The sequence below is a fragment of the Heptranchias perlo genome, unplaced genomic scaffold, assembly GCF_035084215.1.
Source record: "Heptranchias perlo isolate sHepPer1 unplaced genomic scaffold, sHepPer1.hap1 HAP1_SCAFFOLD_65, whole genome shotgun sequence".
Classification (NCBI taxonomy): domain Eukaryota; kingdom Metazoa; phylum Chordata; class Chondrichthyes; order Hexanchiformes; family Hexanchidae; genus Heptranchias; species Heptranchias perlo.
In genome coordinates this window covers 1508293-1525822 of record NW_027139677.1, presented here as the reverse complement: position 1 = coordinate 1525822, position 17530 = coordinate 1508293, and the positions used below count along the sequence as shown (strand labels likewise).

Here is a 17530-nt window from a genome sequence, read left to right as displayed (position 1 = left end):
AAATGGACGAGTTAACGGCACAAATAACTACGTATGGGTATGATCTTGTGGCCATTACAGAAACATGGCTGCAGGGTGACAACGACTGGGAATTAAATATGCCAGGGTATTTAACAATCAGGAAGGACAGGCAGGAAGGAAGGGGAGGTGGGGTGGCTATGTTAATAAAGGAAGGAATCACTGTAATACAGAGAAATGATATTGGGACAAAGCATCAAGATAATGAAACAGTTTGGGTGGAGATAAGGAATAATAAGGGAAAAAAAACATTAGTGGGCGTAGTATATAGGCCTCCTAATAGTTGCAACTCTGCTGGAAGAAGTATTAATCAGGAGATAGTCGGGGCATGTAATAAGGGAACAGCCATAATTATGGGGGATTTTAATTATCATATTAACTGGACAAATCAAATTGGGCAGAGCAGCCTTGAGGACGAGTTCATTGAGTGCATCAGGGATGGATTTCTTGAGCAGTATGTAACTGATCCTACAAGGGGGCAGGCAACCTTGGACCTGGTCCTGTGTAATGAGTCAGGATTAATTAATAATGTCCTAGTTAAGGATCCCCTTGGAACGAGCGACCACAACATGGTTGAATTCCATATCCAATTAGAGGGTGAGAAGGTTGATTCTCAAACAAGCGTACTGAGCTTGAATAAAGGAGACGATGATGGTATGAGAGCGGAATTGATTAAAGTGGACTGGGAAAATAGATTAAAGGGTAAGACGGTACATGAGCAGTGGTGTTCATTTAGGGAGTTATTTTACAACTTTCAAAATAAATATATTCCACTGAGGAAAAAAGGGTGTAAAAGAAATGACAGCCACCAGTGGCTAAGTAAAGAAATCAAGGATAGTATCCGACTAAAAACAAGGACATATAAGGTAGCCAAACTTAGTGGGAAGATAGAAGATTGGGAATTCTTCAAAAGACAGCAAAAAGTAACTAAAGGATTGATTAAGAAAGGGAAGTTAGATTATGAAAAGAAATTAGCAAAAAATATAAAAACAGATAGCAAGAGTTTCTATAGTTATATAAAAAGAAAAAGGGTGGCGAAGGCAAACATAGGTCCCTTAGAGGATGAGACCGGGAAATTAATGGTGGGAAACATGGAGATGGCAAAAATGCTGAACAAATATTTTGTTTCAGTCTTTACAGTAGAGGACACCAAGAATATCCCAACACTGGACAAACAGGGGACTCTTGGGGGGGAGGAGCTAAATACGATTAAAATCACTCAAGAGATGGTACTCAGTAAAATAATGGGACTCAAGGCGGATAAATCCCCTGGACCTGATGGCTTCCATCCTAGGGTCTTGAGGGAAGTGGCAGTAGGGATTGTGGATGCTTTGGTGATAGTTTTCCAAAATTCCCTGGACTCAGGAGAGGTCCCGGCAGATTGGAAAACTGCTAATGTAACACCGTTATTTAAAAAGGGTAGTAGGCAGAAGGCTGGAAATTATAGGCCAGTTAGCTTAACATCTGTGGTGGGTAAAATTTTGGAGTCTATTATTAAGGAGACAGTAACGGAACATTTAGATAAGCATAATTTAATAGGACAAAGTCAGCATGGCTTTATGAAGGGGAAGTCATGTCTGACAAATTTGCTTGAGTTCTTCGAGGATATAACGTATAGGGTGGATAAAGGGGAACCAGTGGACGTAGTGTATTTAGACTTCCAGAAGGCATTCGACAAGGTGCCACATAAAAGATTATTACTTTAGATAAAAAATCACGGGATTGGGGGTAATATTCTGGCATGGGTGGAGGATTGGTTATCAAACAGGAAGCAGAGAGTTGGGATAAATGGTTCATTTTCGGACTGGCAACCAGTAACCAGTGGTGTTCCACAGGGGTCGGTGCTGGGTCCCCAACTCTTTACAATCTATATTAACGATTTGGAGGAGGGGACCGAGTGCAACATATCAAAATTTGCAGATGATACAAAGATGGGAGGGAAAGTAGAGAGTGAGGAGGACATAAAAAACCTGCAAGGGGATATAGACAGGCTGGGTGAGTGGGCAGAGATTTGGCAGATGCAATATAATATTGGAAAATGTGAGGTTATGCACTTTGGCAGGAAAAATCAGAGAGCAAGTTATTTTCTTAATGGCGAGAGACTGGAAAGTACTGCAGTACAAAGGGATCTGGGGGTCCTAGTGCAAGAAAATCAAAAAGTTGGTATGCAGGTGCAGCAGGTGATCAAGAAAGCCAACGGAATGTTGGCTTTTATTGCTAGGGGGATAGAATATAAAAACAAGGAGGTATTGCTGCAGTTATATAAGGTATTGGTGAGACCGCACCTGGAATACTGCATACAGTTTTGGTCTCCATACTTAAGAAAAGACATACTTGCTCTCGAGGCAGTACAAAGAAGGTTCACTCGGTTAATCCCGGGGATGAGGGGGCGGACATATGAGGAGAGGTTGAGTAGATTGGGACTCTACTCATTGGAGTTCAGAAGAATGAGAGGCGATCTTATTGAAACATATAAGATTGTGAAGGGGTTTGATCGGGTGGATGCAGTAAGGATGTTCCCAAAGATGGGTGAAACTAGAACTAGGGGGCATAATCTTAGAATAAGGGGCTGCTCTTTCAAAACTGAGATGAGGAGAAACTTCTTCACTCAGAGGGTGGTAGGTCTGTGGAATTTGCTGCCCCAGGAATCTGTGGAAGCTACATCATTAGATAAATTTAAAACAGAAATAGACAGTTTCCTAGAAGTAAAGGGAATTAGGGGTTATGGGGAGCGGGCAGGAAATTGGACATGAAGCTGAGTTCGGATCGGTCAATGCCCTGTGGGTGGCGGAGAGGGCCCAGGGGCTATGTGGCCGGGTGCTGCTCCGACTTCTTGTGTTCTTTAGATTTGTGGTTGGGATCAGATCAGCCATGATCTTATTGAATGGTGGAGCAGGCTCGAGGGGCCGGTTGGCCTACTCCTGCTCCTATTTCTTGTGTTTTTATGCTCTTATGTAAAGGTTGACGGGTGTTTTTGTGACTGGAAGGCTGTTTTAAGTTGGGCTCCACAGGGCTCAGTACTAGGTCCCTTGATTTTTGTGATATATATTCATGATTTGGACTTAAATGTAGTGGGCATGATGAAGAAATTAGCAGTTGATACAAAAATGGACCGTGTGGTTGATAGCGAGGCGGAAAGCTGTAGACTGTAGGAAGATATCAATGGATTGCTCAGGAGGGCACAAAGTGTCAAATAGAATTCAATCCTGAGACGTGTGAGCTCATGCATTTGTGGAGGGCAAACAAGGCAAGGGAGTACAAAATAAATGAGAGGATACTGAAGGGTGTAGAAAAAGTAAGGGAACTTGGAGTGCATGTCCATACGTCCCTGAAGGTAGCAGGACAGGTAGATAAGGTGGTTAAGAAGGCATATGGAATACTTCCTTTATTAACTGAGGAATATAATATAAGAGTAGTGAGGTTATGCTGGAACTGTATAAAACATTAGTTGGGCCACAACTTGAGTACTGAGTAGATTTCTTGTCACCTCATTACAGGAAGGATGGAGTTGCCCTAGAGAGGGTGCAGATGAGTTTTGCGAGGATGTTGCCAGCACTGGAAAACTTTCGCTATGGGGAAAGATTGGATAGGCTGGGGTTGTTCTCTTTGGAACGGAAGAGGTTGAGGGTTGTTCTAATTGAGGTGTACAACATTATGGGGGGCTTGGTAGAGTGGATAGGAAGGACCAATTTCCCTTAATAGAGAGGTCAATAACCAGGGGGCATAGATTTTAGGTGATTGGTAGAAGGATTAGCGGGGAGCTAAATAATAAATAATCACCCAGAGGGTGGCGGGGGTCTGGAACTCATTGCCTGAGAGGCAGAAATCCTCAACTCATTTAACAAGTACCTGGCTGTGAACCTGAAGTGCCGGAACCGACAGGGCTACGGACCAGGTGTTAGTGAGTGGGATTAGGCTGGACGGCTCGTTTTCGGTTTGTGCGGACTCGATGGGCCGAATGGCCTCCTTCTGTGCAGTAAATTTTCTATGATTCTATATATGACGGACGGCTGATCCGATGTCGCCTGTTTTACACTATCGCCCAAATTCAAAATCCCCCCGTTGACTCATCAGTGCCTGGGTGTCGATAGTCATGGGGTCGCTCTCCCTTACTATTCCCCAGACTGATTCCTGGCGACCCTCCCCCCGCTGCCTTGACAGCGTTTGACTGAAGGATGCTGGAAGAACGGCGGATTTTCAATCCCTCTGTATTGAGTATGTAATGTGTCCTTTCTGTGAAACAAAGTGTCGTCATCGCTTGCCTAAATTTTACAAAAAATCCTAAGTGCATTATCCGAAGTGGGAACACATCGGAACATTTAAGTTACAATACTCCAGTTCCAACGATTGATGCAGCCTCTATTACAGTCCAATTATTTACAATGCTCCAATTCCAACGATTGATGCAGCAACTGTTACAGTCCTATTATTTATAGTGCTCTAATTCCAACGATTGATGCATCCACCATTACAGTCCGATTATTTACAATGCTCCAATTCCAACGATTGATGCAGCAACTATTACAGTTCTATTATTTATAGTGCTCCAATTCCAACGATTGATGCATCCTCTATTACAGTCCTTTCATTACAATGATTCGGTTCCAACGATTGATGCAGCCACTTTGACTCTCCTATAATTTACAATGGTCCAATTCCAACGATTGATGCAGCCTCTATTACAGTCCAATTATTTACAATGCTCCAATTCAAACGATTGATGCAGCAACTATTACAGTCCTATTATTTATAGTGCTCCAATTCAAACGAATGATGCAGCCACTATTACAGTCCGATTATTTACAATGCTCCAATTCCAACGATTGATGCAGCCTCTATTACAGTCCTTTCATTACAATGCTCCAATTCCAACGATTGATGCAGCCTCTATTACAGTCCTATTATTTACGATGCTCCAATTGCAACGATTGATGCAGCAAATATTACAGTCCTTTCATTAAAATGATCCAATTCCACAGATTGATGCAGCAAAAATTACAGTCCTATTAATTACAATGCTTCAATTCCAACGATGGATGCAGCCTCTATCACAGTCCAATTCTTTACAATACTCCAGTTTGAATTAATTATGCGTTCACTATCATGGTCATATTCATTACAAGGGTCCTCATTGGCCTAACAATAGGTCCCCTGTTATTTATTTTTTGAGGTGTGATATATTCCCCCATTATTATTCAGCACAATGCTTCATCTGAAATAGTTATCGATTCGTTGTTACAGCCCTACTTTCTGCCTGGTGCTCATATCTCCCCATTCACTCTTAACTTCCTGTGCCGTGAATCGCTCTATGTCGGACATATTCCTCCATGCATTGCACCGCTGTGTTGTCCAGTTCAGAATCAAACTTGTTGGCGAAAAGCGGTTTCTGTTGGGAGATCCAGTGCAAATCTGCAGAAGCATAAACACACAGTTGATGACGGATCCTCCCTCTACAAGGCGGATAAAGGGCTCCTTTCTCTACATCACCAGCCTCAAATGACCACTTCACTGCTCGAGTAAGGATTGGTGGGTCACCATTGCGGTGCCCGGGAGTGTATGGAATGGAGCCGGGTACCTCGGGCATTCTCTGCAGAGTTGCCCAGATGTGTTCATCGGGACTGTAGGTGTCCTCCGACCACTTGAAAAACGCCTGGATTTCCGAGTTCACGAATAAATTACTGACAAATTCTCTGGTGACCAGAATGTATGCGGCCCCCACAAACATGGGGCTATGTATGGGAGGGGGGCTCTTCTCTCGATCTGTTAAGACCACAGTTCCACGGATATCATAATGAAACTTCCATCGTCTCTGAAAGTCAATAAAAGAGCAATCATTTCTCATTTTCCGACTTCATCCTATTTTTGTAGCGCACCACAACTTGCAGCAGTAACGATTAACAATGCATTGAGACTTTAGCTAATGTTTTTTGCTTGTATAAATTTGGCCTACAAAATTCTGATACACAGAGCGGCTCACAAGAGGAATATCGAGCAGTAATGATAAGGCGGAGGCACACTGCATTGCGACAAATGGCCTCTTGAAGGGAAATGATATGGGAGATGTTAGCAGGTTGGTTATCCAGAATTGCTCTGGTCACTCACAAGCCTGGAATTTAGACACATGAAATTAATTAAGCCAAACAAAAAACACACCTGAAAGGACAGTATGTCAACGCTTTGAAAATAAAGTAATAAACAGCAAATAATCATCTGCCACGTCTTCAGTTGCCTGCCAAGAAGGCCCAATACCGTTAAGTATGAAGTTATCCTCCTATTCTCCTGCCCATACCGAATGATATCAAACATACGATGTGAGGCATGAGGCCGCCGAACTGGAAGTTCAGGTCAGCGCTTGATTCTCCAATGCAGTGAAGCGGGAGATGTGAGACCACCGGACGGGGGTCGTGTCACATTCCTTGTGCTTCAGGTGACGTGTGGTGTCACTGCAGTCTGATGAAGAGCACGCTCCAATCATCCAGTCCTTCAAATGTCCATTCCGTTCCTTTTGATTACATTTGGCGGCTGGGCAAATATGAAGCTGGCCCAGTTACCTGTTTATATCCCGGTGGAGGGACCGAATCTATCACATTTGAGCCGTTCATGGCCATGAGAGTGTTGACCATCTCTCGGTTAGTTTTCATTGGAAAGTCTTGTCCACACACATTGATGAGATATCTCCAGGGGACTGAGCTCCTCAGCAGCTCTTCCATACAATTCAGATCAGCCTGAACCCTGGACCATGAGGCGTACGTCACTGTCTCTAATTTACTGACAATGAAGACATTACTGAAACAAGAGGCGATGGGCTGGACGGCCGAGTGAAACGGCTTTGGAGACTTCCTGTCCACATGGACGCAAAACACGTTCTGAGGGGCGTAAATGCTTCTTCGGAGCCGCTCAAACATCTCGATCTTTTCAAAGATCACCATGGAATAGGCCAGAGGAAAATCGCGTTCCTCCGTGCTTAAGGAGAAAGTGATGTATTTCCGGTTTTTAACAAAAGAATCGCAGTCTCGGGTCATTTTTAAATAATCGATTTCAGTGAAGACTTTATGCTTGTTCGCGATTGTAATCGAATTGATAAGAGCTTTTTCAAGGGATTCTGGGTCACCGCTGATTATCTTCAAGCAACTCGAGTTCATTTCTGACAGATCGAGAGATGCATATCGCACGTCATAACCCGGTTTTAGTTTAACTGGTTTCCAATAGTTTACGAACAGATTTCCTCCCTGGCAAAAATATCCAACAAGAAAAGTCATAGAGAGTCCGCCCAGGATTGACATCAGTACCGCCCGCCTGTAAGAACACCATGCCAATATCATCATTGCTCTTTCAATGGTATTTAAAACATAAATATGTGACACGATTTCCAGATAAAATTCTTTTGCAAATATACAAATAGAGGAATTGTGCTCTTGACCAGTCGGCACTTTGTTCCAGGGATTTCCAGCCTCCAATTAATTCAAGTCGGATGAAAGCAACAATTGTGGCTTCATTGGCTTTCAGCTGTCAGCTTTGTTGGACAGGTCCCACCTGCTCGTGGTGCGTTGTCCACCCTTCCGGTGTGATTTGTGTTCTGTAACTGCTGTCAGTTAGTGTCGAGATTCCACATTCTCTGTTGCCGTTTTTTGTAATTTAGGCCTTTCCATAAACTTTTCCTTCATGAAGGTACGAGAAGGCTCGGCCTTGTCTCATAAAAGATTCAAAATCCTAAACAGTATGGTCAAGAAAATCAACAACATGTTTCCCAGAGTCTAGAACAAGAGAACATGGCGTCAACCATGGGGAGGGGGGGGGGAAAGAATGAAAGACTTGCATTTATATAGAGCCGTTCACCACCTCAGGACGACCCAAAGGCTTTTACAACCAATGAGGTACTTTTGAAGTGTAGTCACTTTGTAATTTAGGAAACCTAACAGCCAACTTGCGCACAGCAAGATCCCACAAACAGCAATTCGATAATGTCCAGATCATCTGGTTCAGTGACGTTGGTTTAATGATAAATATTGGCTGGGCACTGAGGCCATTGGATCCGTTACGTCGACCTGAGAAGGCAGACTTGCCCCAGATTTGGTTCAGCTCTCATCAGAAACACGGCAACTCGGACAGTACAGCACTCCCTCACAACTGCCACTGACTGTAGAGCACCCCCTCAATATTGCCCAACACCACCTCCACCCTTCGGCATTGCCCCTCCAAGAGTCGAGCATTCCCTTCGTACTGGCATCAGAGAGTGGCACTGCCTCAGCACTTCCCCCTCCCCACACACCCTCACCCCGACAGCGCCGCACTGCCTCAGCGCGGCACTGCCTCAGCGCTGCCCACCCTGCCACCCCGAAAGCGCGGCACTGCCTCAGCGCTGCTCCCCCACCCCCACTCCGACAGCGCGGCACTGCCTCAGCGCTGCTCCCCCACCCCCACTCCGACAGCGCGGCACTGCCTCAGCGCTGCTCCCCCACCCCCACTCCGACAGCGCGGCACTGCCTCAGCGCTGCCCTCACCACCCGCGACAGCGCGGCACATCCCCTCCGACAGGACTTGCCTTCAGCTAATCCGTTCCAGCATCATTTGATCATCCGATGTGTCTCAACATTCACTTATTCGAGCTTAAATTTCGGATTCGATGTGTTTGCCCCTAACGGGCGCAGACTAATGGATCTCTGATTACCCGATTTATCCTCTCTCCTCCAATCTTGAACAGATTCATCACTAATGGATCTCTGATTACCCGATTTATCCTCTCTCGTCCAATCTTGAAAAGATTCATCACTAATCCATCTCTGATTACCCGATTTATCTTCTCTCCTGCAATTTTCAACAGGTTCATCACTAATGGATCTCTGATTACCCGATTTATCTTCTCTCCTGCAATCTTGAACAGATTCATCACGAATAGATCTCTGATTACCCGATTTAACTTCTCTCTTGCAATCTTGAACAGATTCATCACGAATCGATCTCTGATTAGCCTATTTATCGTCTCTCCTCCAATCTTGAACAGATAAATCACTTGGTCTCCTTCAATGCACAAGTGTATATTTTACATCTCAGAATGTTTGAGGAATTGTGCAGAGTCCCTCCTATCTCCTCTCCGACTTCCTTTAACAGCCTCGGGTGCGTCATCTTTGGGCCCAGTGATTTATCCACCTCGGCAACTTTTTCAGATCCCAATCCTTCTCTTCATTTATCTCTAACTATTGTGCCCAAAGCGTCAGGGGGAGATAGAAAAACAAATATCTGCACAAATTTCGGAGAGGTGCGAAAACAATATGGCTGTAATAGTAGTGGATTTCAACTAACCTGGGACACAAACAAAGTGAAGGGTGTAGAAGGCATAAAATTATTAAATTGCATTCAGGAGAACTTTAGCCAGTATATCGCAAGCCCAACAAGAGAGTGGGCAGCTCTGGATTTAGTTTTTGAAAATGAAGCTTGGCAGGAGGAAGGAGTATCAGTGGGAGAGCATTTTGGTGGTCGTGATCATGGCTCAGTTAGTTTTAGCATAGTTATGGAAAAGGACAAAGATAGAACACGTGTTAAAGTTCTCAATTGGGGAAAGGCCAATTTTACTTAACTGAGACGTGATTTAGCAAAAAAAAGTCTGAAATCAGCCACTTGAAGGTAAATCAACGTCAGAGCAATGGGAGACATTCAAGTGGGTTTCCAGGGGTTCAGAGTAAATATGTTCCCAAAGAAACAGGGTTGGACTGTCAAATCTGGAACCCCTTGGATGTCAAGGAGCATACAGGATAAGATAAGGGAAAAAGGGAAGCTTATGTCAGGTACCGAGAGCTCAATACTGCAGAAAGCCTGGAGGAGTACCGAAAGTGCAGGGGTGAAATTAAAATGGAAATTAGGAAAGCAAAGAGTGGCAAGTAAAATTGAGGAAAATCCAAAGAACTTTTAGTGAATACATTAAGAGCAAGAGGATAGCTAAGGAAAGTGTATGTGTGGAGGTGGAAGATGTGGGTATGGTTCTTAATGAACACTTTGCGTCTGCCTTCACAAAAGAGAGAGACAACGCAGAGATTGTAGTTAAGTAGGAGGAGTGTGGAATATTGGATGGGATAAATATCGTGAGAGAGGAAGTATTAGAATCTTTGAAAGTAGATAAATCACCAGGCCTGGATGAAATGTATCCCACGCTGTTAAAAGAAGCAAGGGAGGAAATAGCTGAGGCTCTGACCATCATTTCCAATCCTCACTGGATACAGGCGTGGTGCCGCAGGATTGGAGGCTTGCAAACATTGTACCGTTGTTTAAAATGGTAGAGAGTGATAGATCGAGTAATTACAGGCCAGTCAGTCTAACCTCGATGGTGGGCAAATTATTGGAATCAATTCTGAGGAACAGGATAAATCATCATTTAGAAAGGCACGGACTAATCAAGGACAGTCAGCATGGATTTGTTAAGGGAAGGTCGTGTCTGACTAACTTGATTGAATTTTTTTGAGGACGTAACAAGGAGGGTCGATGAGGGTAATATGGTTGATGTAATCTACATGGTTTTTAGCAAGGCTTTTGACAAGGTACCACATGGCAGACTGGTAAAAAATGTTAAAGCCCATGAGATAAAAGGGAATGTGGCAAGTTAGATCCAAAAATGACTCAGTGACAGGAAGCACAGGGTAATGGCCGATGAGTGTTTTTGCGACTGGAAGGCTGTTTCCAGTGGGGTTCCGCAGGGCTCAGTACTCTGTGCCTTGCTTTTTGTGGTATACATTAATGATTTGGACTTGAATGCAGGAGGCATGTTTAAGAAGTTTGCTGATGATACAAAATTGGCCGTGTGGTTGATAGTGAGGAGGAAAGCTGTCGGCTGCAGGAAGATATCAATGGACTGGTCAGGTGGGCAGAAAAGTGGAAAATGGAATTCAATCCGGAGAAGTGTGAGGTAATGCATTTGGGGAGATCAAACAAGGCAAGGGAGTACACAATAAATGGGAGGATACTGAAACGTGTGGACGAAATGAGGTTCCTTGCAGTGCATGATCCCTGAAGGGAGCAGGACAGGTAGACAAGGTGATTAAGAAGGCATGCGGGATACTTTCCTCTATTAGGTGAGGGATAGAATATAAGAGCAGGGAGATTATGACAGAAATTTATTAAACACTAGTTAGGTCACAGCTTGAGTATAGCTCTGGTCACCACATTACAGGAATGATGTAATTGCACGAGAGAGGGTGCAGAGGAGATTTACGAGGATGTTGCCAGGACTGGAGAATTAATTTGAGCGATGAGGAAAGATTGTATGGACTGGGGTTGTTTCATTTGGAACAAAGAGACTGAGCGGAGAATTAATTGAGGTGTGCAAATGATGAGGAGCCGAGATAGATTGGATAGGGAGGACCTATTTCCCTTCGCAGTGCGGTCAATAACCTTCGGGCACAGATTTAAAGTGATTGGTAGAAGGATGAGAGGGGAGCTGAGGAAAACGTTTTTTTCACCCGGAGGGAGGTGGGGGTCTGGAACTGACTGGCCGAAAGGGTGGTAGAGGCAGAAACCCTCATCACATTTAAAACATACTTGGATATGCACATGGAATTCGGTAATCCAGAAGGCTGCGGACCAAGAGCTGGAAAGTGGGATTAGGGTGGGTGGCTCATTTTCGGCCGGGACGGACACGATGGGCCGAATGGCCTCCTTCTGTGCCGTAAATGTTCTATGATTCGATGACTAATGACCTGGAATGGAGCGCTTCTAGAAGAAGGGCCCCGACCACCTTCTCAATGGCAAGCAGGGATGGGCAATTAATCCTGGCCTTGAACGTCCCGACAATGATTAAAATAAACGAAGTTCTATTCACGTTACTGTTTCTGACCAGGACTATTAACTGCTCTCCTCGCCTTCCCAGAAAAGACCTCATGCGTTCCAGGATATTCTTCCGTCTGACATCAGAATCTGCCTATTCCCCGAACTCGACAGCCTGACAACACGATCGTTCTCCTATTCCTGTGGGTAAACTTCTCTCATCCTCCCCCCGATACTCGGGGCGACCCCCTGCTCCCTGGTACCACACTGTTGCTGAGGAAGATACTCCTCTGATCACTGTCTCTATCCACCTTACAGTCCCCAGTACCAGGTGACTTTTGAACAGTTCCAGTACTCAGGGGCTCCCACCAACTGTGACTGCACTGACCCTCGAGATGGTCACTCTTTCTGCAGTTTATCTGCCCTGTTCTCAATCCCTGTGGGAGCTGGAGGGTCTTGATCGAATTATGGACCCCTTGTGAGGACAGAATTGATATTTCAAAGAATGTTGTGCACATACCGAAGCCCATTTTCATTCTCGTTGAAGATTTTTGATTTTCCAGCTGTTTGTTCATACTGCCCTAGCGGTGACAGGAGTTTTGAAATTCTGATGCTCTGTAATAAATCTAATACAATATTAATAGGAGGTTTAGATGGAAATATTAAAGCGAGAAGGAGAAAATTTCTTTAAATATGAAATCAAGCCCCTCCTGCCCCATCAGTACAACAGCTGTTAGCTCTGGGATTAGCATTTCCCGAGTGTTACCATCAACTCTCCACATCGAGTGTGAGACAGACAGCTGCCCAGTGAAACCCAGTGAGTCCCGCTGATCTCCACAACCCAGTTCCAGACGGGCTCCTGTCGGCTGAGACTCTGCACTGGGAGCGGCCATTGATAAAATTCACTCACAGTGCAGGCCAGCACCAGCATTATTCCTGAGGTAGTGAATATTCTGCAGGGAAATACGAAGCGGGACGGTCATTATGGAATTAAAACATTCTTCCCTAGGTTTTATACAAACTGGCACTGTTGTATTACTTTATTCACATATTTTTGTTGGACGCTATCGTTTGTGAAGTTTTGCTTTTAAATTATGCATTTGGTCAATATGCTCTATAGCCACATTCATAATATGTAGGTGGGAGTGATTCCATGGTCTGTATGGACAGTGACATTGTCTGTGTATTTATGGAGCTGTGTCCTGGTTGGTGCTTTCATTTGATTACAGCAAACACATCTGTCATGGTGTCAGCACTTGAATAATGAACATTGCAGGAGGTGAGGAGATTTACAACTGTTCTCATATTAACACTAATGAGCACTGTAGGATGTGAGGAGATTTACCACTGTTCTAATTTTATCACTAATGAGCACTGTCGGAGGCGAGAAGATTTACCACTGTTCTAATATTATCAATAATGAGCACAGTAGGAGGTGAGGAAATTTACCACTGCTCTAATATTAACACCAATGAACAATGTAGGAGGTGAGGGTATTTACCACGGTTCTAATATTATCAATAATGAGCACTGTCGGAGTTGAGTAAATTTACCACTGTTCTAATATTGGCAAGAACGAGCATTGTACGAGGTGAGGAGATTTACCACTGTTCTATTGTTAACACTAATGAGCATTGTAGGAGGTGAGGAGATTTACCACTGTTCTATTATGAAGACTAATGACCTTTGCAGGAGGTGAGGAGATTTACCACTATTTTAATAATAATACTTATTAACTTTATAGGTTGTGAGGATATTTACCACTGTTCTACTCATATTAACACTGATGCGTAATGTTATGAATCATGTAACTTTAAACAGTTACTTAAGGCGTAGCATTTATGATTAGGCCCACCTACCTGTTGGTAATCTGTGTCGTTACTTGTCATGTAACGATTAGTGATGGACCTTCCACACCTGTTGGTAATTTGAATAGTTTCTTTTTATATAAAGATGCCTGACGTACCCTCCCACCTGTTGTCAATTTGAGTAGTTATTTTTTTCTGTAAAGGTTAGTGATGGACCATCTTTACTGCTGGCAATTTGAATGGTTAGTTATCAATATAAGGATGAGTGATGGCCCCTCCTACCTGTTTGTAATTTGTGTACTTAATTTTACATAAATTTTAGTGTTGGACCATCCTACTTGTTGGTAATTTGATTGGTTACATATTTTTAATAAATGTTGGTGATGGTCCCTCCTACCTGTTAGTAATTTGAGTATATTTTTTGTATAATGACTGGTATTGGACAATTTTAACTGTTGGTAATTTGAGAGGATATTTTTATATAAAGATTATGGATGGACCCTCCTACTTGTTGGTAATATGTGTAGTTAGTTTTTACATAATGATTAGTGATGTGCCCTCCTAACTGTTGGTAATTTGTGTAGATAGTTCTTATATTAAGGTTAGAGCGGACCCTCCAACCTGTTGGTAACTGAGTAGTTAATTTTTATATCAAAATTAGTGCTGGACCCTCCTACCTATCGATAATTTGAGAGGTTACTTTTCATATCTCGATTATTGATGAACCCTCCTACCGGTTGTTAATTTGAGTAGTTTCTCTTTATATAAAGAATAGTGATGGACGCCCCGACCTGTTGATAATTTGAGTATTTATTTTTTTATATAAAGATTAGTGATTGAACCACCTACCTGTTGGTAAGTTGCGTAGAATATTTTAAGATAAAAACGACTGATGGGCCCTCCTACCTGTTGGAAATTTGTGTCGTTACTTTTTATATGAAGATTAGTGGTGAACCCTCCGACGTGTTGGTAATTTGAGGAGTTACTTTTTACATAATAATGAGTGATGCGACCCTCCTAACTGTAGGGAATTTCAGTATTTACTTTCGATATAAAGATTTGTGATGGACTCTCCTTCCTGTTGGTAATTTGAGTCGTTACTTTTTATATAAAAAATAGTGATGTACCCTCCTACCTGTTGGTAATTTGTGTAATTACTTTTTACATATAGATCAGTGTTGGACCCTCTTACCTTTTGGTAATTTCAGTGGTTAGATTTTATATCAAGATTGGAGATGGACCCTCGAACCTGTTGGTGATTTCAGTGGTTAGATTTTGTATCAACATTATTGATGGACCCTAGTACTTGTTGGTAATTTGAGTGGTTACTTTTTATATAAAGATTAATGATGGACCCTCCTACCTGTTGGTAATTTGAGTGGTTACTTTTACAGAAAGATTAGTGTTGGACCATTCTACTTGTTGGTAATTTGACTGGTAACTTTTTATATAAAGATGACTGATGGACCGTCCCACCTGTTGTCAATTTTATTAGCTAATTTTATATAAAGAATAGTGATGCACCCTCCTACCAGATGGAAATTTGTGCAGTTACTTTTTATATAAAGATTACTGATGGACCCTCCTACCTGTTGATAACTTGTGTAGTTACGTTTTATTTTAATGTAAATGATGGATCGACCCACCTGTTGATAATTTGAAAAGTTACTTTTTATATAAAGATTAGTCATGGACCCTCCTACCTCTTGGTAATTTGAGTGGTTACATTTTGTATAAAGATTTGTGATGGACCCTCCTACCCGTTGGTAATTTGAGTAGATTCTTCATATATTAAGATGCCTGATGGACCATCCCACCTGTTGTCAATTTTAGTAGCTAATTTTCTTTTGAAAATTATTCATGCACCCTCCTACCTGTTGGGAATTTGTGCAGTTACTTTTTATATAAAGATTACTGATGGACTCTCCTACATCTTGGTAAATTGAGTGGTTACTTTTTATGTAATGATTAGTGATGGACCCTCCAAATGTTGGTAATTTGAGTGGCTACTTTTTATACAAATGGAACTGATGGACCCACCTACCTGTTGGTAATTTGAGTAGTTACATTTCATAATGGACACTCCTACCAGTTGGTAATTTGAGTGGTTACTGCTTATATAAAGATTAGTGATGGACCCTCCTACCTTTTGGTTATGTGAGTGGTTACAATTTATATAAAAATGAGTGATGGTCCATCCTACTTGTTGCTAAGTTGTGTCGTTACTTTTTATATAATGATTCGTGATGGACCCTCCTATCTCTTGGAAATTTGAGTGTTTACTTTTTATATAAAGATTAGTGATGGACACTCCTACCTGTTTGAAATTTGGGTGGTTACTTTCTATCCAAATATTGGTGATGGGCCCTCCTGCCTGTTGTTAATTTGTGTACTTACTGTTTATATATAGATTATTGATGGACTCTTCTACCTATTGGTAATTTGAGTAGTTTATCTTTAGTTCAAGATTAGTGATTCACCCTCCTGCCTTTTGAAAACTTTCAGTATTTACTTTTTATATAAAGATTAGTGATGGACCCTTCTCCCCGTTGGTAGTTTGAGATATTACTTTATATTTCTAGATTATTGATGGAACATCCTACTTGTTGGTAATTTGTGCAAATTACTTTTCATATAAAGATTAAAGATGGTCCCTCCTACCTGTTAATAATTTGAATATTTACTTTTCATATAAAGCTTTGTAATGGACCCTCCTCCCTGTTGGTAATTTGAGTAATTCATTTTTATATAAAGATTAGTGACGTGCCACCTACCTGTTGGTAAGTTGAGTGGTTACATTTTATATTAAGATTAGTGATGGACCCTCCTCCTTTTGGTAAATTGTGTAATTACTTTTTTAAAAAGATTATTGATGGACCCTACTGCCTGTTTGTAATACAGTGGTTAGTTTTACTATAAAGATTAGATATGGACCCTACTGCCTGTTGGTAATTTGAGTGGTTACCTTTTATATAAAGATGCTGATGGACCATCCCACCTGTTGTCAATTTTATTCGCTAATTTTATACAAAGATTAGTGATGCACCCTCCAACCTGATGGACATTTGTGCAGTTACTTTTTATATAAAGATTACTGATGGACCCTCCAACCTTTTGATAACTTGTGTAGTTACTTTTTATTTTAATGTAAATGATGGATCGACCCACCTGTTGGTAATTTGAATAGTTACTTTTTATATAAAGATTAGTTATGGACCCTCCTACCTCTTGGTAATTTGAGTGGTTACATTTTGTATAAAGATTAGTGTTGGACCCCCCTACCCGTTGCTAATTTGAGTAGTTTCTATTCTATAAAGATGCCTGATGGACCATCCCAACTGTTGTCAATTTTAGTAGCTAATTTTCTTTTTAAAATTAGTGATGCACCCTCCTACCTGTTGGAAATTTGTGCAGTTACTTTTTATATAAAGATTACTTATGGACCCTCCTACCTCTTGGCAATTTGAGTGGTTACTTTTTATATAATGATTAGTGATGGACCCTCCTACTTGTTGGTAATTTGAGTGGTTGCTTTTTGTATAATGATTAGTGATGGACCCACCTACCTGTTGGTAATTTGAGTAGTTACATTTCATATAAAGATTAATAATGGACACTCCTACCAGTTGGTAATTTGAGTGATTCCATTTTATATAAAGATTAATGATGGACCCTCCTACCTGTTGCTAATTTGAGTAGTTACATTTCATATAAAGGTTAATAATGGACCCTACTACCAGTTGGTAATTTGAGTAGTTATTTTTCATACAAATATTAATAATGGACCCTACTACCAGTTGGTAAGTTGTGTCGTTACTTTTTATATAATGATTCGTGATGGACCCTCCGATCTCTTGGAAATTTGAGTGTTTACTTTGTATATAAAGATGAGTGATGGACACTCCTACCTGTTGGAAATTTGCGTGGTTACTTTCTATTTAAAGATTAGTGAT

At 41.9% G+C, this 17530-nt stretch overlaps 1 protein-coding gene across 1 annotated transcript in view; it reads right to left on the bottom strand.

Moving 5' to 3' along the window:
• Window positions 1-5299: 5299 nt before the first annotated feature.
• Window positions 5300-17530, bottom strand: part of LOC137318119 (beta-1,3-galactosyl-O-glycosyl-glycoprotein beta-1,6-N-acetylglucosaminyltransferase 3-like) — a 31874-nt gene continuing 19643 nt past the window's right edge. The window contains exons 3-4 of the mRNA XM_067981093.1: window positions 6570-7247; window positions 5300-5827 (exon numbers count right to left, since the gene is read on the bottom strand). Coding sequence (XP_067837194.1) covers window positions 5300-5827; window positions 6570-7247 — 1206 coding nt within the window. The remainder of the gene's footprint in view (window positions 5828-6569; window positions 7248-17530) is intronic.